This window comes from Vombatus ursinus, unplaced genomic scaffold (genome assembly GCF_900497805.2).
Source record: "Vombatus ursinus unplaced genomic scaffold, bare-nosed wombat genome assembly UNPS02014818.1, whole genome shotgun sequence".
In the NCBI taxonomy this organism is placed as follows: Eukaryota; Metazoa; Chordata; class Mammalia; order Diprotodontia; family Vombatidae; genus Vombatus; species Vombatus ursinus.
Window position 1 is genome coordinate 17805888 of NW_020954596.1, and position 21314 is coordinate 17827201.

At 45.2% G+C, this 21314-nt stretch overlaps 1 protein-coding gene across 1 annotated transcript; it reads right to left on the bottom strand.

The window, feature by feature from the left end:
• Window positions 1-10487: 10487 nt before the first annotated feature.
• MSX1 (msh homeobox 1) lies at window positions 10488-14341 on the bottom strand. The gene is made up of 2 exons (XM_027836541.1): window positions 13636-14341; window positions 10488-11511 (listed from the first exon to the last, which is right to left on the bottom strand). Exons 1-2 carry the CDS (start codon window positions 14141-14143, stop codon window positions 11075-11077), a joined length of 945 nt encoding a protein of 314 aa, XP_027692342.1. The 5' UTR covers window positions 14144-14341; the 3' UTR covers window positions 10488-11074.
• Window positions 14342-21314: the final 6973 nt, after the last annotated feature.

Consider the following 21314-nt stretch of genomic DNA (forward strand, 5'->3'; position numbering starts at 1 on the left):
GGGGACTCAGTACTGAGAGTAAGCTTGAGATCGAAGGAAGAGAGTCAAACCCTCTTTTCGGATTGAGCATTGCTCGCTCCGGACACTTTGTTGGGAGGGAGTGGGGGGAATTCAGCCTCACTTCACAGATCATAATTCTAGGACTGGAAAAGATGTTAGAGATCATGTCTAATAGGATGTCAAGTTCCTCCCCAAAGGATGCAAGCTAATTGCAAGGGCAAGGACAGTTCGGATTTTTTGGGGGGTTCTCCCCTACCCCCCCCCCCCCCGCAGCTAGGATAAATGCTTGTTAATGAGACAGTCTGATCTAACCTTCTCGTTTCTATAGAAGAGGAAAATGAGGCCCAGGAAGGTTGTTCAACCTCACTGCAAGGAATAAGTAAGCGATTGAGCTGGAATTTGAATCTGTCCAGTACCCCCTCATCTTGGAGATTTAAAAGAGTGAAATGGGATGCTTGGGGAGAGAGAGAATTCCTTCAACTCTCTCAGCATTTCATATGTTCATCCTAAACAGGGAGTCTGGGCAGTAATTATGTGACCAAAAAGAAAAAAAAATACCTTTAATTAACTTAAACTAAGAAAATGATGGGGTGTATAGGAAAGAGACCTCAACAGAGGGTCTTTCCACCAAGCAACCTGGATTCCAGTCTAGCCCTACCGCTTTCTGGCCAAGTAACCTCGGCCATGTCCCTTTGAATCTGTAAATGGAAGGATACTTACCTATAAAATGAGGAAGGTGAATTAAGTAACTTTCCAGGTACCTTCTTGTTTCTAACTTTCTGGTCTTATCATGGAACCACCATCTCTCCCAAAATCCTTGGCTACACATCATTCCCTACTACTCCCATACCAACAAGATCTAGTAGGTATTTATCACCGTTTTCATACTACACTTATTCCTGAGAGCATTTCTTGAGATTTTATGAACCTACTGGTCTCCTGGGTGAGAAAAGAACTGAACTTCTCCTTGAAGTTTGATTGTCCTTGACCTCCCTCCCCTACCCCACACATACCCTACCTAAATCTTCCAAAATATGCATCCATTGGAAAATCTTGTCTTACAGATCTGTTTTATCCTCATGATAGAATCATAAAAGATCAGAGCTTGGAGTGACTTTAGAGCATAGAAGGTTAGAATCTAAAAGGGACTTTAAGAAAAGAATGAAAAATACTAGAGCTGAAAAAGACTTTGCAACTCAGAATATTACCACTAAAAAAGAAGCTTTGAACATAAAACTGTCCAAGTGACCTAAGAACATTTAATGTTAAAGCTAGAAGTGATCTTCTCTCCTCTCCTCTTACCCCTTTAACTCCCATTTTAAGAATGAGGAAACTGAGGTCCAAAAAAGGGAAGGGATGTGTGCTCCTCAATGAGGGATCTCCCTCATCAAAATTTATTGGAACACCTGTTGTGTGCAATGATGGTATTGGTGCAACTCCATGAAACCAGATTGTTTTTATTTGTCAGGTTTCCTAACTGGAAAGAACAAAGTAATTTTGACAGAAGCAACCCTAAAGCTCTTTCCTGCCCCATCCAACTCCCTAGCTATAATTCTCTAAATTTCTCTGGTCACACTTTCATTAGAAGAAAAAAAAGAATTAAAATGTCCCATTTAATTATTTTTCAATCAGACAATATGCATATAATAAGCTACCTGGCATAGTGGAAAGAGTCATTTGCTAAACATTAGGTGACCTGAGCTCTATTCCCTGCTGGAGGCAGTAGCTATAAGCCTGTGGAAAAGTCACTTCATCTCTCTAAGTCTCAGTTTTCATGACTATAAAGTGGGGGTAATAATAATTTGGTTTGCTAAGCTCACAAGGACCTTGGAAAGAAATTAGTTTTGTAAACTATAAAGATGCTTCATAAATAATAATCACAATAACAGCTGACATCTATGTAGACACACATATATATGTGTATACATACTTACATATGTATGTAAACTTCATGATTTACCAACATATATTATCTCATTTGAGCTTCACAGACATGGGGTGAATTAGGTGGTATACTTGTTATGATCACAGTTTTGCAAGTGAAGAAGTTATTTTTATATATTAAAGTATTCTTACTAGTAGTAGGTCCCTAAAAGGTGCAGAATAGCTTGTGATCTGGGAAGTGTTGCAGCATCTAAGAACCCATCTCTGCCTTCCAGGAATCCAGAAAGCTATAGTGCCAATCAAAATGTTTCTGCCCCTTGGGAAACTTTCTCCTCCCTACAGAATAGCCACAGCTGAGTACTGTCTCAAGGCATGTTGGGTCTTCTTCCTGGAAGCATTTGCTAGCAGAATATCTGACATCTAAAAAAGTCTGCCAACTCTGTTGATAAATGGTATTTTGGCATCATAGGACACCCAGGGAGAAATCCCTGAAACTCTGAGGAGTTGGGGATCTCTTTTGGTGAGCTTATGCCTCACACAACCAATTCTTTTGCCTTGCTGAGGACTGATTTATCCAAAGTGTGAATAATAATGTTGCCCCCTGGGAAGGCTTGTATCTTCATGTACGGACTTTCTCTGCACCTTGAAATGAAAGGAGAGTGAATTTGTCTGTGCTTAGGACAGACCAGGGGCTTTTCCCAAGGTGGGATGACTCATTGAATACAAACTCAGAATTATAAATTCATTGAATTTATGTAGGAGTTCATTGGACTGCTTTGAGACTGCCCTCATCACAGGCACCTCCCTTCTATACTTTTGTATAGCAAGTTTATATGGTGTTTCACTTGAGCGTCCCAGCAGAGCTTCCTAAGAGCAACAGAGGGTAGGAATTTATTATCCCCAGTTACTGACAAAACAAAACAAAATAAAACAAAAAGCAACAACTAACACTTGAGACTTTACCCCTGGGTGACAGGTTGCATGAGAATTAGGATTTGAACCTGGACTACCTAGGTGTTCCTATAGAATCAGGTATTCTTTCTCCTGTCCTATTCAGACTCTCATTTTAGATTCCCTAATCCTAGTATCATAGATTTAGAGCTGGAAAGGATGTCAGAGACCATCCAACCCAGTCGTCTCCTTTTACAGATGAGGAAATTGAGGCCCAAAGAAGTTCAATAATTCACCCAATAAAATAATCAAACATCAAACATTTATTAATCACCTATTATGTATCAAGGACTATACCAGATACGTAGGGATGCAAATACAAAGAATAAAGCAATGGCTGACCTAAATGAGTTTACATTCTAATAGGGGACCCCAAGTACATGTAGAAGTATATGGAGAATAAATATAAAGAAAGTAAATGCAAAGTAACACAACATAATTAAATATATGATCATTTGAGAGGGAGGACACTGTGGTTGGGATGAAGATGGACTTCATATAGAAGGTGGTCTTTGAGCAGCATCTAGAAAAAAAAAGGATTCTATGAGGCAAAGATGTGGAAGGAGTGAATTACAGGCATGTCAGAAAACCAGTGCAAAAGTATGGAGAGAGGAGATAGGGTATGGCTGGAATGTAGAATGCAGGAGGCAGATTAATGCACATTGAGTGGGTGGGCTTTAAATGATAACATGCAAAACTTCTAGGGGGACTTGCCTTTCTCACTTATCTGCGTGATGCTGGATAGGTCACTTAACCTTTCTGATACTGTCTCCCCATTTGTAAAATGGAGTTAACTATACCGCCTACTTCCCGGAGATGTTGTGGGGATATGAGATAATGTGTAAATGTGTAAGTGTCGACATTTCTGTAGCACTTTAAGGGCTTACAAAGAACTTTGATCACCAAGGCCTAGAGGCAAAATGACCTCCTTGGGGGTCACACAGCTAGGAAGTGATAGAGCCAGGTTCTTCTGATTCCAAATCTATGCTCTTTTCCCTACATTCGACTGCCTGTAGACATTGTCAGCCAAAAGAACCCAACACAAATGCTTTTAGAATTGCTCAGTACTCTGGCCTTAGAATCTTTGCATTTAGACACCTATTTCCCATGCTTAAAATTTAACTCATATTGGTCCTTAAGGTCAGGAAAAAGAATGCCCCAACTCTGTCTACTGAGACTCTTGGCCAGTCCCTCCCTGAGGGCCCCAGAACAATGTTAGGGCCTTGACTCCAGGGTGGATTCTTTGAAAAAAGGTCTAGGTATAAAGTCAAGCGCCAATGGTCCCTGATCTCATTTGCCTCAGAGCACCCCTGTAGCCATAACTCTAAGAACTCTTCTGAAATTTGTGGACCCTTGGTAAAGGTTTAGTGAATGGATTGCATACCTCTAGGTACCATTTTAAAAGCAGCCCTTGATTTATGCAATGGTCCAACTAGAGAGAACGTCAGAACTCAGAATGTCAGAACCTGAAGGGACCTTGGAACACACAATGCTATAGTTGGGTGGGATCATTTAGCCAAATCACCTCATTTTAGGAATGATAAGACATAGACTCAATGAAAGGAAGTGACTTCAAGCTAATGACATAGTTTCAACCCCAGGCCAGCTAACTCCCAGGCCAGAGTTCTTCCGACTAAATTCTCTGCCCTGGGAATTTGGAGAAGATCAAAGGCCCAAAAGCTGCTTCTCAGCACAGGAAAGATCCAATTGCACCGACCTGATAATCTTGGCCCTGTTTTGCATTAAGGACTCAGTAGTGGGAGAGGGCAGCTACGGTTTTCTGAAATGTTTTGAAGCTTCTCACTGCTGGAATTCGTGTCGCTTTGCAAATAAAGGGGTGGGTGGGAGGGTACCTCCACCGCCGCTCTCACCCGGCAACTGAGCAGAGAAGAAGCAAGCCAGTGATTTGGGTGGGGGGGAGAAGGGAAGGGGGTTAAGATTTCTCTTCCGCAGTGATTACTGAAAGAAAAGTGGAGCGAGAGAATCCGATTCGAGTGCGGGTTCTTCTACTAATTCTTCATGTGGCCTCAGGCAAATCACTTCCTCTCTCTGGGTCTCAGTTTCCATATCTGTTAAAAATCAAGGAATTGGACTAGATCTGCCTCTGCTTACATGTTATGGCTAGAAGAGAAAGACAAGGATAATAAAATAGGGAATTTGAAGTATTCATCAGATGAACCTTGGTATGCATTTTAAAAATCAGTCCGTTAGAACTAAGTTAAAAAATCATGGGGTTTGGAAAAGTCTGAAATTCAGTCCGGAATGTTTTAAAAGACATTAGGAGCAAGAAGACAGCTTGAAATAGCTCCAAGAAAAGTGAGCTCCAACTTCATTCTAGATAGAGAGTGCGGACCTAAAGCCTTCAGTTTCCCATCTGTGAGAGAAAAGTAGGAGTGGACTAGGTGTTTTCTAAAGTCTCTTCCAGCCCTCCAGTTCTATGTTCTCAGGTCCCTTGGAGCTCTGACGTTATTTTCTATGTTGTAAATATCCTTTGGCTTACGTTATGCCACCTAAGACTTCAGTCTTACCCTGGTCTTTCCTGAATACTCAAACACCCCACCCACCTCGGCTTCAGGCAAGCAAAGAAAAAACTTCCCAGCCCCACCTAATATTCGCCTTCGGGTCTAAAATTTTATACTCTGTTGGATCCCTACAACTGATGTCCGGAAAGTGATGATGCTTCGGAAGAATTCCTCAAATTCTCGACTGACTTCCCGAAAAAGCGCGCTGGAAGTTCTTCCTTTTCTGGAGGGGTACAGTTTCCCAAGGCATTTGCTTATTTCTCTCTGATCCTTTTGAGCGTCCCAAAATAATATCATCCAACCTCCTTTCGCTTTTTCTCTGGTTGTCTCTGGAACGCAGCCCCAAACGATCCTGCAAGAATTATCCAGAGATCTGCGATCTGCCTTACAAATATGACTTACTCCTTTCCCTCACAGTTAGCCCGAGACTTCTCCGAGAGCAAGAGCTGATTGGAAAAGATAGCTAACTTACTCCATCCAAGCTTGTAGTTTAGGAGACACTGTGACCTGCTACAATAGATCAGTCTCCCCGAAGTTTTCAATGTCCAGGTGAGGAAGAAAGTGCTTAATGATTTGACAAAATAAGGAGGAGGTGCCTTCCCATCTCCCCTCCGCAGTTATTTCATAAACGTTTCTTTAATATACCTGGACGTGCGTTAAATGCGGGTGCGATGCCAGCTTTACTGGGCAGGAGGAAAACACTTTGTAGAAGTGTTAAGTGATAACAACAGTTATCATTTACAAAACACTTTCCTACACAACACTCTACGCGCTTTGCATACAAAAGGGAGGGAGCGAGGGTGGGGAGAGACGGGAGAAAAAAGTAGAGAAGAGATTGAGGAGAAAGTGGGAGGGAGGCTGGGGATATGAGAAAGGGAGAGAAGGGAGGAAAAGAGTAGACAGAGAGGAGTAAGGAAATCATCTTTTGTAAAAAAAAAAATTAAATTAAATTTAAAAAAATGTTAACACATGTCTTTTGTTAGACATTTCTTTCACCCAAATAGATGTCAACCATAAAGCACTTTATTACATGGGGCGTTATGAAATACCTTTGGCCCAACTTTCAAATCTCTTGATAAATTTTCAAGTTATCTACGAGGTGTCCCTCTCTGTGTTTCTCTTTGCCTCAGTATGTCTTTTTTCCACTCCCGGGCTCATTTCTTACTGTTCCCGTCTTTCTTCTCTGTGTTTCTCTGTTCTTTATCTATAGATCTCTCTCTGTTCCTTCTGTCTCCTCTGACTTTCTTCTTCCTTGCAGCATTTGTCTCTGCCTGCCTGTCTGCACCTATCTCCCACTCCCACCGCCCCCTGCACACTCACTCTCCTCCCCAAGCATCTCTCAGAGCTCGGAGCTTGTAAGGTTATGCCCATGGAGGTTGTGCATGAAGATAGGAGGTCGGGCAGGCGCTTCGGGTAGGTGTGTCCTGATTTTGTGCTTGCCTGTAGGGCTGCGTGTATTTGTGTTCCTGGTCCGCTTATTGTGCTGGGAAGAGGGAGGATGTGTGTTTTGTGTGTGTGCACTGGAACAGAGAGCTGAGGGACAGTAGAGGTTAGGAGGGGAGGGATGTGGAGCTGATTAGGACTCTGCTTGCGGATTCTCCACACTGGGGCTCGGTGGCGCCAGCACCCTCCAGTTGAAAGGCAAACACCGATTCTCACTTCTAACTACCCACTGAGATCCTCCAGGCGACAAAGACACAAAAGTGAGTTTTATTTGCTGGTGTGCCCGAGGCCAGAAAAAGAAAAGCCAACCCTCCCGCTTTAAAAGAGCCGCCAAATCCTTTTTCTCTCTATTGTGTGAACTTTTACTATTCACATGGACCGTTCATCCGTGTGATTCTCAACCTATTGTCATTACTTAGTTATTAATTGTTCTCATCTGGGTTTAATTGAGCAACTAGGGACTTTAGCCCAAGGGTCAGGGAGGAGAGAAAAGAAACTTAAAACAAAGGTGCATTTAGTGGGGACCATTCCTCCAGCCCCGGGTCCTCCCAGTTGACCGGAATGTAAGAAGTTCTGCCCCTCCAGCTGCGAGCGCTGAGCAGCGCCGCCGCCTAGATTCGCTAGCTAGAGCGCAAGCATTGTGTGCCCTTAATAGCCGTCTCGGGCCTTAACAGCCCTGAAAACCGAGCCCCAAACGGTAAATAGATTGCTAGCCGAAGACCCCGGGATGACTCCTGGCGTTTGATCTTTCTAAAGTTTCGCCAAGGTAAATTTGGTGAGAGAATCTAATCTCCCCTCCCCCTCCCCACCATAGCATTAGTCTCCAGCCTAGCCTCTCCCAAACCAGACCGGGAGGAGGGTGGAGTGGAGTAAAAAGGGAGACTACTTCTCCCCTCCCCAGAGGAGTTTGTTGTGGTACGGGACGCATATAGACCGGATTTTAGCCAGCTGGAGCTCTAAGTGACCCTAATTCCACCCTTCTTACATTACAGAAAAGACAGAGGCCTAGGGAGGGGAAGTGACTGGTCTAAGGTCATACAGCAATCTAGAGATGACAGAACTCTAGCTGATTCTCGATCGGTGTCAGAGAAAAGAGGGGCAGGGCAGAGGGGAGGTAGAAAAAGATAGACTTGTTCTTGGGGAGGAAAGGATGAGATCTGGGGAGGAAAAAAATAAGAATAGAAGGGACAGGGTGAGAGATAACACACTGCCCAAGTAAAGGAAACGCATGAGATTAAAAGTTGCGCACGCTACAAGCCGCATAAAATCTGCCAGTGTCTGTGCGCCCAGTATGTGAAAGGAGAGACAAGAGGATGGGGAGCCGCAAAGGGGGGCTGCAGGTAGGCTGGGCTGATTTATTGAAAGCCAGGTTGATCTTTAGAGGATGATAAGGGTTCCGCCTCGCCTCCAGCTACAGTCTCGCTGGAGCCTCGGAGTGTCTGCTGAAGGTTTTGCAGTTGTTCATTACAGCAATTACTCTCCCCGACCCTAAATTGCCAGGGTTCGGAGCCAGTTAAATGCGCCCATTGGCACAGCCAGAGTGAGACACCCAATCCTCCTCCAGCCCCCTCCAGAGTCTTGGCAAACTGTCGTTTCCGAGGGAATTGGGGGAGGGGGGGGCAGAGGAGGAAAGGGAGGAGGGGGTGACGAACGTCGAAACAAACCACTTTTTTTTAAAAAACTTTACCTGCTAGCAGATTTAGAAAGTGGGAGAAAACAAGAACACTTCATAAGGGCAGAGGAAATTGGTTCTCCGATTAGCGCCCTCCCCCTCACTTCAAATGAACTTTTCTGGCTGACTGTCCAGTATATACGAATGTGCTATACGAATGTGCTTGCGTATGAAATCTAAACGTATACATGTTTCTTTCCCTGGAACCCGGCTGCTCCTGGAATAGTCTTGGCCTTCCGAGAGAGAATGGGAAGGGGCGACGGGTAAGAGGAGAACGAATAAACCCGTACTCTCCGTCAACGTCTTTTACGTGTCCGTGTTCCCCCCCTCCCCCCCCCGGGAAATTGAATCCCCTGTTATGCCTTTTAATATTTTCTGCTGGGGAATTCTAACAAGTTCAGACTTCAGTCAAAATCGATGGGATAATGACCTCTGTACCTCTAAAAGTCCAGAAAAACTAGCGCTTAGCGTCGTGTCCTAAGCTCTCCGGAAGTCAGCACAAAACTCCGCTGGCTTTAGCTGAAGCTCATTCCTGGAGAAGGCAGGAGCAGAATTACTGAGCGGGTGGGAAGCAATACCACAATTGAATTCCCCCTCTTCCACACCTTATCTCCCTATCTGAGCCACTGCCTATATTTCACCCAACTCCCGTGGACAGTCAAATAGCTCCTTTTGGCCCTAGAGAACTATACCTCCAGAGAAGGGAAAAGATTTTCCAAGATCTCTTAGATTTAAAGATGGTTCTCTCTTCATGTCAGTATCTATACAAAGCCTGGCTGCCCTCTGTCATCCACTCTCTGGATTTGAGTTGGGTTTGTAGGTACCTAACAGTCACGAAACGGCTCAAGATCCTCCCCATGCTGTGGAGCCCTGGGAAGATCTGATGATAAAACTGGTTCTCCTCTTTCCCACCCCTACTGTGGCGTTGGTGGGGTATCTCCAGGCATCAGTCTCCTGATCTGGAAAAGGAAGAGCATGAATTTCCTTTGGCTGCCAAACTTAATCTACTCTTCACCACCTCCCGTGGAAGATAAAAAGGTAGGGCCAGGTCAGACAGGTATTCAAGTAACCTTCACAGAGTACAATTTACAAAGGATATTTCCTTAAGAATTAAAGGCTAAAAACTTAGGCTCTCTCAGTGCTTCAGTAGGCCTACTTTTAAATGACAGATATCCTGATGCCAGGATTTTACTGGAAAAGCAATTAATTCACAGGCAGAATCAGTATCATTGTCCTAAATTTTGGATTTGCGGGGTGGGTTGGGAGGAAGGAATAAAACTCTCAATTCAGTCTAATTCTACAAAGTTGCATCTACACAGGTGAACTGGAAAGGCAAGGTAACTATCAGAATTCCTATTTCCCTTTCCCCTCAAAAAAAAAAAGGTCTGAACAGTCTACCATTAAGTAAGAATAAGAGGTTTTAAAATATCTGAATAGGTTCTTTATATCCCAAGGATTTGGTGTCAGAGAATCCCTGGCTCTGCTATACATGAGACCTTGGGCAAGTTGCTTCACTATTTTTGACTTGTTTTACCAATTAAAAAAAACACACACACACAATGTATTATCCTTTTTTAGCTTTCTGTAGGCAAGTTAAGAAAAATAAAATGTGACTTCTAATCCTAAGAACAAATAAATCTACTGAAAATTACCAATGAAAACTTAAGCTAGATTACTCTACAAGGCCAAAATGAATTATCCCAGGAAATTGGTTTAATATTCCACTTTACAAATGGGGAACCTGTCCCAATGTGTTTTTAAAAATACACACACACACACAGCTTTTCTTCTGCAGAAGTGGATGTCACCACTAGCATGACATCAACATAGTGTGGGGAATTAGAGATTAAAATATTGTTAGAAACCAAACACTACAGAGAAAACAATGAAAAGAGAGCAAATCACTGTAGCTTAAAATTAATTTATTTAACAAATATAGCTATAATATAAATGATAATAAAATTTCAAATATACATTATATTACATAGTACATAGAGTCCCTTCCAAAGGGACTATTTGGGAAAGAAACAAGTGGTGTTGCTTAATAGAAAGTGGAAATGATTCATATGTTGGTAGGAAAGAGATCCCTTTCATCCGGCCTTTATCATTTATCTATTATGAATTATTTTACCCTCAAAGCAATTATCGCCCAGGATTCCAGACTTTTCTTAACTCCTCTACCAAAGTCTCTAACTTAGGAAACATCTCTCTTGCAGCCACCCGATCTCTTAACCCCTCTTCTATGGATGAAATTAACCTTTTTCCTCCCCTCCTCATCTGTAAAATGAAGGCGTTGAACTAGAAGCTCTCTTAAGTTCCCTCCCAGAGCTTTAGCATTCTAGAGAAGGGAAGAGTGGGAAAGAGAATGTCAAGGTCGTGGGAGTTTCAAAAGGATCAAAGAGATAATGGGTATGGATGGATTGTTCCTGCCACTTGTGGTAAAGGAGAGGGGGGGGGGGGGGAGAGGATAATCGAGTTGGGGGAGAGAGGGGAAACCTGGAAACAGGCACCTTCTGTGGGTGCTCCAAGGGCTCTCGCTGCTGCCTGGCTGAGGGCCGCTCGAGGTCCGGTGGCGTCAGGTCCCTCTTCCTCCTCCCCTCTCTTATGTCAGATGATACATGCTGTATCCCACGTGCGCCGTGTATAGTCCCACTGGCGCCACCGGGAGCCCGGCCCTCTGGAAGGGACTGGAAGCGCCGTAGAGTGAAGCGCCCGCGGCCACAGCTGCCGGGCCTCCCAAGGGGAAGGAGATGCCGAAAGCAGCGGGGGGCAGCATGGGCTTGGCTGCCATCTTCAGCTTCTCCAGCTCCGCCTCTTGCAGTCTCTTGGCCTTGGCACGTCGGTTCTGAAACCAAATCTTCACCTGGGTCTCGGTGAGGCTCAGAGAGCTGGAGAATTCGGCCCGCTCTGCGATGGACAGATACTGCTTCTGGCGGAATTTCCTCTCCAGAGCCAGCAGCTGCGCCGTGGTGAAGGGAGTCCGAGGTTTTCTGTTGGTCTTGTGCTTGCGAAGAGTGCAGGCCGGAGGACTGAGTCGCCCTGAAAGAGGGGAAGAGGCGGGAGAGAGGGAGAAGATGACAGAGAGAGAGAGAGAGAGAGAGAGAGAGAGAGAGAGAGAGAGAGAGAGCACTGATTAGTAACTCAAAGGGGAGAGGATATTCCCACCGATTCCCACGGAAGCATTCCCCTCCTCAATGTCTCTAGTGTCCTCCAGGCCTGGCACGCCAAGTGTCAACCCTTGCCTTTCCACTTATCCCCTCTGCCCCGAAAAGAGACCTAACCGGACCTTCTTTGGCCCGTATAAGGAAGACAGGAGAGAACCCTAAGGGAGTGAAACTTTGTCCTTTCCCTGCCGTGTAAAACCAAATAGATTTAAGGAGAGTCAGGGAGTCTGCAGGATTGGATCAGAAAAGCCATAAGGAGAAAGTTCAGGAAATTGTGCTGCTGAGAAAATCCTAGATTCTAAGCAGAGCTAACCCGGAACATAAATTGTACAACTTTAGCACAGCGCACACACAGAGCCCGTTCTTCTGGCCCAAGAAAAAGAAATTAAACAAGTAATTAAGAGTTCTAAGTTAAAAACTCTTGTTGTTCTGGTTGGGGCGCTGCACCCTAGCCGAGTTGCCTGCAGGCTTCTCTAGGAAAGGTTACAATTCTGAAAAAAAATCGGGCAACTTTATGAATTCCAGAAAATGAAATTCTAATTTTTGGTGTTATAGGTTCTAAAATGTCCTTTGGATTGTCTGTGTGGGTAGGGATATTGAGCAGCATCAAACTATCATTTAATACCACCCTCTCTTCTCCCAACTCAAAAGAAAGAAGATACCCTAGAGGGGGGAAATGGGCGAAGAGGATATTTAAGCGTTTTAATTCAAAGAAAAATTTCCCTGAGTTTTAGCTAAAAGCAGAGGCCAGCGGAGTCTACTTAGTAGATGAAACATAATTACCCTGCAGTGAAGTCATAACATTTTTGTCGGCCTTCTTTAGTCATTAAATGAAGGGAGGGGCTTTTATTTCAAAGAATTTTAATCCCCAGATAAAATCGTTCTTAAAGATCATGGCATTGAATTCCTTCTATTATTTCACACACACACACACACAAAATAATAATCGAAGGAAATGAGGAAAACTTGGGAATTTCCCGTGCTATTTAAATCCTTCTGAACACTTAACCATCTTTATAAATTCAGGGCGTGTGTACAAGAATGACCCCCCCCTCCCCGCCCCCATCTCCCAATCCCTTGAGCTCCACTTAATTGAAAGCAGATTAGCGGAGTGCTGGAAGACAGTTCAAGTCAAATTTGGGTGCTCAATGGACTCAGCTTCCCGAACCAAAAAGCATTTTGGCAGCAGGAAATTAAAGGGAGTGTAGACCGTCTCTAAAGTACCCTTTGAACTAAAGTGAGTGCCCTAAATAGCTTTCTGACCTTCAGTTAGGAAACTTGCAAACACTTCAGCCCAACTAGATCCAGAGGAAGGGGTTCTTTTAACTGGTGGAGGGGGGGGGGGAATTAGGGGCGTGGAGTGGTTAGCGCTGTTGCTGTCCAAGGCAGCAATCAATGTAGAAAGTGACACGAGCAACTCCAGATAAAGTATGTGATAACAGAGATTCCCCCTTCCCGCCCCGCCCCCCATTCCGGTTGTTTTGGGTCTGGGAGGGGAAAGAGGTAGAGGTAGGAAGAGTAGGGTGTTCGGAAATGATTTGCCCACAAGTGGGATCCAACAGCAACCATAGAGTTCCTGGGCGGAGGCTACATTAACTAAAGAGTCTGGCCTCCCCCCATACCTCGGACTCTGACGCTTCCCCCTCTCGCATTTTAAGAAAACGCAAAGGTCCGTTATAAATGGAGAGATGATGTTGTGTGGCGGACTACAATTGGAAATCCGGAGACCTGGACTTTCTCCACTTACTAACTGTGGACGTGGGGCAAGTTACTTCTCTCTGGGACTTAGTTTCCCCATTTGTAAAATGAAGGGGCAGGACTCCCAGGCTTCAAGCCCTGAAACTGATTGTAATATGCACACCCGTATGTGCCTGCATCAAATGCACACAGACATGAATGCACACGCATAAGGCATGTCTTTTTCCTGATCTCCCCTCCCTCCCTACACTTACAAAACTAAAAATAATTCAAGGACCGCCACCCCAAGTTTCCTACTTACTAGGGGGAGGTGGGGAAAATCTGGAATTCTGCATCCACGGGGTCCTCTCCTGCTTCTCCGGGCTTTCGGATTTGACAAGTGCATCTTCCGGCAGTTTTATGAGTCCTCCCACCGAAAAATGGCTGTTGAGAGACAGTGGGGAAGCGGGCGTTTCTGGAGCAGCCCCGGCGCTTAAGGATCCGACCCTGGTGGCCAGGGACTGAGCCGAAGTTCCTGCTGCCTGGGGGCCGTCGGGCCCGGGGAGGGCGTCTTTGAGCCCTGGCTTCCTGTGGTCAGCCATGAGCGCCTCCACGCTGAAAGGCAGGAGGGAAGTGGGCACTTTCGGCTTTTCGCTTTCCTCCTCTCCCCCCATAGCGGCCGCCGAAGCGCTGGGAGTCTGGCCTCCCCCACCGCCTCCCGAACTGCTGCCGCCGCCTCCCCCACCGCCGGGCTTGCTGAAGGCAGACACAGGAGACTCCTCGATTTTGACACCGATTTGTAAAGAAGTCATATCAACAGCCGGGGCCATACAGAGCCGATATCCCTTCCAGCCTCAGGACGCAGCGGCAGCCGCCACCGACCATGGGGTTGGGGAAGTTTGCGTGGGTGGGTTTTTACTTAGAAACGTACTGGCTCTCTAGTCCCCCACCCTTTCTTCTGCTCTCTTCCCAAAATGCCAGACTTCAGAGGCGAGCAACTCACAGCTCTCCGTCTCTCGCTCTCAGGGGTTTGGGTACTGTCCAGTCGCGGCTCCCAGTAGGGACTTGTTAATAAGGCAAAGCCAAGAGCGCTCGCGGCCAATCAGGGTAGAGGGGGAGGAACAGGAGCTCTCCATTGGGCCCCGGGCTCCGGGACTTACCTACCCACAACCTTCTCCAGTCTTCTTGTTCGGGATGCACTAGAGCTGTAGGAGTGGGGGTGGGATAGGAATAGGGGTGGGGGTACAGGAATAACAGAAAAAGAAGAGGGGGAAGGTGTTGTGAATGGGAAAGTTAGCTCCCAACTAAATTTTTGCTGTTTCTTCCCTTCCCTTCCTTTCCCTTCCCTCTTCTCCAATGCCTGCCCTTTTCTATCTCTTTTCTTCCAACGTATTCAGGTTTCCTCTCTTTCTTGGATTTGATTTACCTTTTTATCCAGATGGTGAGATTTATTCTCTCTTCTGACACAGCGGTCTATGCCTTTGCTCGGGTTTATAGAAGCAAAGTGAGACCAACAGTCACTAAAGTCAAAAGATTGCTGGATAGAGATGCACTTTTTTCTAAGCAAAACTTTACCACAAAGGAGTGATTCATATTCATTTTTTTCCTCCTCTTTTGGAATTAGGTTGCATTACAAAGTATTGAGGGGATGTGGGGGGGGGATGTTGGGGGTGCCTCATTTCTGATTTAAAACTTAAAGAAATAAAATCAGCATCTATGTCAACAAAATTCAGGGCTGTTTTCAGGGTGGCCTCAAACTGCAAGTCTTTTGAAAACAACTTGATCCGATCAGTTTTCTGCATATACATACATATTTAGATTTTTTAAAGCACCTCAAGAGGGGTCGAGAAAAGTTCAGGATAGGAAAATAGCGAATTACTTATCTCCACATAACGTTGGTTATCCCTTATGTTTGGTGTGAAATGGTTTTATTTCTCCATTTGGAAGGAAATGTTAGTTTATGTATTTTATATATATGAATATGAATATATGAATGCATACAGAGATAACATGAATATATATGTGTGTGTGTATGTATATATAACCATCACCATCAGAATTAGGACTCTTCCAGACTTTGCTCGGAAAGCACTAGAGACCTGGCTATTTTATTCTGTGGCTTCCCCCCCCTCCCATTTTTATGATCTCTTATCCCTGTGACCAGGATGGACTGGCACTAAAACGGAACGGTTCTCTAATAACGTGATTGGCCACTCGCTGCGAAAAGTTTATTGATGGCTACAGGCCTCTAATCTCCTAGAAACACAAGAGGCTCTAGCAGCCATTTAGGGGTAATTATCTCTAAGGCTGTGGGACAGAGAATTCCCTCTCCTTTTAACTGGGCCCAATAAAGGCTGTAGATTATGCTCATAGAGATTAAGAAAACGGATGGATGAGAGCAGAAACTTTAGAAACACAAAAGGAATCAGTTCTGGGAGAAAGGTATAATTTTGTGCACTGTGCAGGGGGTGTGAATAGCCATCATTCCTATTTTGTTTTTGTTTTTTTGCTTTGTTTTTTTTTTTTTTTTAAGGAGGGGGTACAAATCCTGTGAGATATTTTTAAAAGGCCCTGGCGCCTCTGTGTGTAAAATTCTCCTGTTACCCTAACTGGAAGTTTACATCATGTCTTCAGATTCGTTACAGACCTGAAACATAAGAGGAAGAAAGGTTGGGTCTTCTTTGCGTGCTTACGGAGAGCAAACGGGAGGGAAGGTAGAAGCTTTCACCTTCTCTTTTAAATTTAAACGTGGTTTGGGGGATAGGGACCCAATCCGGGAGATTTGGGAGTCTAAGCGATCTCGCAGGATGTAGGGGAATCCAACCCCACCAAGAGGCCATCCGTTCTCCTAGGAACCCTCAAGTTTCATGGGCGAGGTGAAAAGCCCTTTTGCTCCAGGTTGGCCGGCTCTCTGCCCCGAGGCTGCGGGGTTGGGCTGGTCTGAGGAGCAAAGAGCAGCCTCTGCTCTTTCCTAGAAGCAGCAGCATTGCTAATTGCGAGAATAAACAATCTGTCCCGATTAGTCAGTGCCTCTAATAGGCAGACAAGTGATGTTGTTTTTAGGCGCCAGCAGCGGCCTGATCAAAGGCTTCAACTGGAGTGGGACTGTGGAAGATTTTAACCCGCCTCCAGGGAGTAAACCGCCTTAGCCTTGAGACCCCAGCCCGTTCAGCCTGACAGCTTCAGTTTACTCTACCCCGCCTCAGGATATTTTCCCCAAATTCTGGTTTTATTTTATTTTTATTTTATTTTTCTGTCGAGGCTGGAGAACGGGCAGGATTTTTCCCGGCTTTCTGCTTTTGTTTCAAGTAGGAATGAAGGCGTGTGTATCAGTGTGAGAGAGAAATCTAGAGATAGGAATAAATTCCAAGTACCCATCATAATCATTGTAATAATAGAACCCCTTCCGCCTATTGATCTTGGGCTGCACCCTCTCTGAATGGCGCTGCCCGCCTGCTGCCGGCTCTCAGAAAAGAGTTACTGGAGAGAAGAATAATGTGCTGTTGGAGTCGCTGATTGCAACAATCCCTCAGGGTTTAGATCTCATTGTTTCTGGAGGAAATATGAATGGGGAGGAGGTGGAGTGGGGAGGAGAGGAAGGGAAAAGATGTATCTAGATTCATGTAATTATGTATGTATGTATGTATGTATGTATACAGTTTTAGTTTTAAGAGGGTGTTGAAATGGTTCTGTCGAAGTTAGCCTAGCTCCACTTCTTGGGACTGAGCTTTGACTGGGGAGCCCAGAGTGGATGACAGGATGAGATGATTATGCCATATTTATCTCGCAGTAATGAACTTCAGTGTTTACATTTTTTTCATACTCGGTGGTATTTTAATCATAGCATCATCGGAGAACCGACTTGATTGTAATTCATATCCTGGCAAAGGTTTGTCTACCCAGAGACAGATAATGTACAAATTTGGGGTTTCTCCTTTCCTTTCCCCTATTGCATCCCCCTTTAACTTCCTCAAGCCCCGCTGTGTTGGGGGCATTTTAAAGAAGACTTCTGTTGGCTAACCCAGCTGCTTTCGCACTCTTTGAATACCTAAGCATTGTCAGATTTTCTTTCATGAACATCTAACTCTGTCTGTCTGCCTCTCTATCTCCATCCGTCTGTCTGTCTTTGTACCTTTGTGTCTGTGTCTATCCATGTCTGTCTTTGTCTCTCTGTCTGTCTGTCTCTGTCTGAATGTCTCTCTGTCTCTCTCTTCTGTGTCTCTGTCTCTGTCTCTGTCTCTCTCTCTCTCTGTCTCTCTCTCCCTCCCTCCTCCCTTCTTCCCTTTCCTTTCCCCCTTGTCTCTTTGAAAGCATACTTATATGTCTGTATGGACTTTGCAAAGGGACTGTTTTTCGGATATAACCTCACAAAACTCTTGCCATCCTTTCTCTAGGTTCGGTTCCTTTAATAAATCCATAGCAAGGAAATTCCTTCCTGGAAGTAGGAGAGTTAGACGCGGTTCCTTACTCCCTCCATTTTTAGTTTTTCTCTCCCCCTCCCCACTCTGTTTTGTTCTTAATTTGCTTTGTTGCAGTTGTTGAAGTGACTCTGTGTTTATTTGAAACGAGCTGCTCAGTGGGGCACTGGCGCTAGATAACGATATTGCGCAATTAGTGTCTCAAACAGTAACCGTTTAATATAATGAATGTGCTGTGAAAACCGATTACCCATAGCATTTTATTTTGGTGCAAATGCAGCAAAGGAGTCTAGGGGATGAGGAATTGGGGAGGCAGCAGGAGTGCTATGATCCTCGCGCTTTGGAGGAGCTACTTTGGAATTCGGGTCGGGACCTGAGGAAAGATTGCATAGACCGCAGCTTTGCTTTCGGCTTTAGGGGCAGCTTGCGCTCCTCTAAAATGCTGGGTGGAGGAGGTATGCAATTTAGGAACTGGAATAGAAATTATTGGAGCTTTGCAAGTCCTTCGAAAGCACAGTGCGTAAGCTCTCAGTCAAATGGGAGTTCAGAGCAGAAGTTTTCCTGCTTCCTCAGCTCCGCACTATGAAAATTTGCCCCAGAACTGTTGGGCATTAAAGGGACAAATCCCTTCCCCTCCCCTGGTACCTTGAACAGACCTGAAGTCTGGGCTTCTGTGCCTTCTATATCGTAGAGATCTCAAAGTTTGAAACTCATTGCTCTCTAGTTCCTATTATCTAGTGGGACCGAAGCAGGATACTCCACAGTGAAATCCACCAAGTCACTTGGGACTCCAGGATTTTAAAAGGCCGGGTCGCAGAAATTGACCTCCACCCTCCACCCTCCACCCTCCCTTACCTCCTTTCCTTCTCACGTCACCTCCATCGCCACCATCCCCACTCCCACCCCTCCCGCCCCATTCCCTTCCCTTCTGTGGCCTAGGCGCCTCGTCTCTTTAAAGTTAGGGGAGCCGGGAGGGTAGAGGATTGCGGGAAAGGAGTAGAATCTAGAGGTAGAGTGGGGAGGGGAGGGGAAGAAGGGAGGCACTATTTCAAATAGCCCAAATTAATTTGATCGCGACATTACGATGCACTTGGAAAAGATGAAAGCGGAGGCTGGCCGTCTCCTCCTAGATCTCTATAATTATAGATAATATATCCTATTTCAAAGCAATTAGCCCAATCAGGCGTAACGAACCACTTTGCTGCCAACCAGTAACAATGCCTTACGGTTATTTAAGCTTCAAGATGTCAAGCAGACCCTGGGGCTGCGGGGCTCCCTGCTAAAGTAACTTCTGTGGCTAAAGTGCCCGATAAATGATCAGGGCCAGGGCTAACTCTCTAAATCAGCACCTCTCCTCTCCGTCTTTAGGAACCAAACCCAAAGGGTTTAACTTGTGAGAGATTGTGGGAGTAAGGGGTGTGGAAAAATAGAAGGGTACTATTATTACTAAGCTGGATGCCGCGAGTTTGGTGACGATCGGGGATCCTCACCTTCCATTCAAGGGGCTTCTCTGCTTTCTTCGGGAAATTTCTTCATTTCCCTCCCATCCTCAACTACCTTTAGATTCCATCCAGTGGTTTTCCGATTTTATTCGGTATACTTAAAAAACACATAGGAAGAAACTATTCCCTCTTTTCTGCCAACCAACATAGAGCTTAAAGCTAGAAGGGAGAAAAATTCTAGTCCAACTCTCATTTTGTAGAGAAGGAAAATGAGACCCAGAGAGGAGAGGTGACTATTCCAAGGTCACACAGCTTCTACTTCAGTAGAAGACAGGGTATTTTAACCGTACTGTTCTGTAACTCCGTGTCCTGTGCTCTCCGCCATGTCCAGTGTCTCACCAACATGAAATTGACTATGAAGTTTAGGGTTATCTCTTGTCTATGTCTCCTTTCAATACACACTACAAGACTTTCCAACTCCAAAATCTCCCCAGGCCCAGAACAGTTCGAAGACCTGGGCCGGGGCGGGAGTGGGGTGGGGGGCGGGGAAGAGGGGAGGAGTGAGGGTCAGAGAGCGGAAACTTTAGAAGGTCGGGTAAAAACCTGGGCCGTTCAATTAGGGGTATTCGTTGAATGACTGGTAACGATTCAAAACTAAATAAACATTATTTTCAAGGCGAACTTCTGGGCACTAAAGACAGCGGGTCAACCCTGAAGGTGTTATTTGCTCCTCAGCGCTGGTGGGATTGGAGCCTTAATTTTCCAACACTTTGCAGCACGTTGTATTTGTAATACATCAAACTAGATACTGAAGGGTTGGCTGTCCAGATTTCAAAACCTTTGCACCAGGACATTCTCTAAGGGGATTCTAGAAGAGAAAAAAGTCTTTGAAATCACCGCCTTCCTCCCGGTATCTGAGCATGAACACTGTCTTCATCCAGGAAGAGGTGGAAGGGAAAAGGCAAATCAACAGGGAGAGACATAGCCAGAGACACGTAGAGAGACAGGCATTGGGAGAAGAGATAGAGAAAGGGGAACAAATTTGTTTCCTTTGAAATGCATATTCACAGATTTCAGTTCTTCCCACCTAGAGGGCTGGGTTTGTCAATGGCCAAGCAGAGTCGGACGCAGTTCTAAGATTAAACCAATCCTTTGGAGAGGAAGGGGGAGCGGGCTGGGCATTGAAAAAATTCATATGGAAAGGATGGAACTTCTTATCTACTCTGCTCCCAGTCTTTTTCAAGTTTCTTTATACACTATGACCATCCTTGGAAATACTTTAAAATGGGATTTAGCACCCCCAGAGCTTGGTTCCACAAAACGTTAATGAAAGAAAATGGATGTATGACTGTGCTATTAAGCTGTCAGCGCCCCTTCCATGACCTGCAGGGCTTTCCACAACCAGGGAAAGTGAGCTCAAAAACGCGCGTGGAGGAAGTTTACTCTCCTTACAACCCCCACCCCCCCGCACCCCGCGCCCCTTGGGTGCTTGGAGGTGAGGCAATTCAAAGCAGCCAGCATTCTCATCTTCCAAGACAGTCCACAGTCCTCCTCCTCCCTCTTGTTCTCGTCTCTTCTCTTCCCGTCGTCTGTCCCCTCCTCCAGCCCAATTTAAATGGAAGCCTTAAAGCATGATTCACTCTGAATCACGGACTTGAATGTGATCATTATGAGTAAATGGGGCCCCAACTAGTCTCTTTCTAGAGGCAAAGTTATAAAAATCCAGAGATGAATTGTATGCCTTTGGGTGCTCTCACAGAGATTGCCCCCCTTAATTCCCCCAATCCCAGTTTACAGCCGGGGCTTTCGTTTTAACCATCCACCTCACCCCACCTCCCCCCCAAAAACCCATTAAGTCAAACTCCTTTCCCCGAAACCTTTTGCCAAGGGTTTTGGAATAGACAGCAGTGCAGGTAGAGCTGAAGCAAGGACTGACTCGTCAGTGTTTGTTGATTCCGGACTGTAATGAAATGCAATTTGTCCCCAGCTCTGCAACATGAAAATATCAATTTCCAGCCTGTGGTTTTAGGAACTCTTGTTATTATTGTCAGTAAATATCACAGACTCACTGATACTATTTTTAACCCCCTTTTTCCCCCTCCCCTACAGTCGTGGAAAGAGCAGGGGACCATGAGTCAGGA

What these genes read in the sequence shown, in the direction of transcription:
- MSX1 (XM_027836541.1), bottom strand. Translation starts at nt 14,143, where the DNA reads ATGGCCCCGGCTGTTGATATGACTTCTTTACAAATCGGTGTCAAAATC. An exon ending in ATTTTCCCCACCTCCCCCTA is followed by an intron (nt 11,512 to 13,635) that starts GTAAGTAGGAAA and finishes CCCCTCTTTCAG; the next exon opens with GGCGACTCAGTCCTCCGGCC.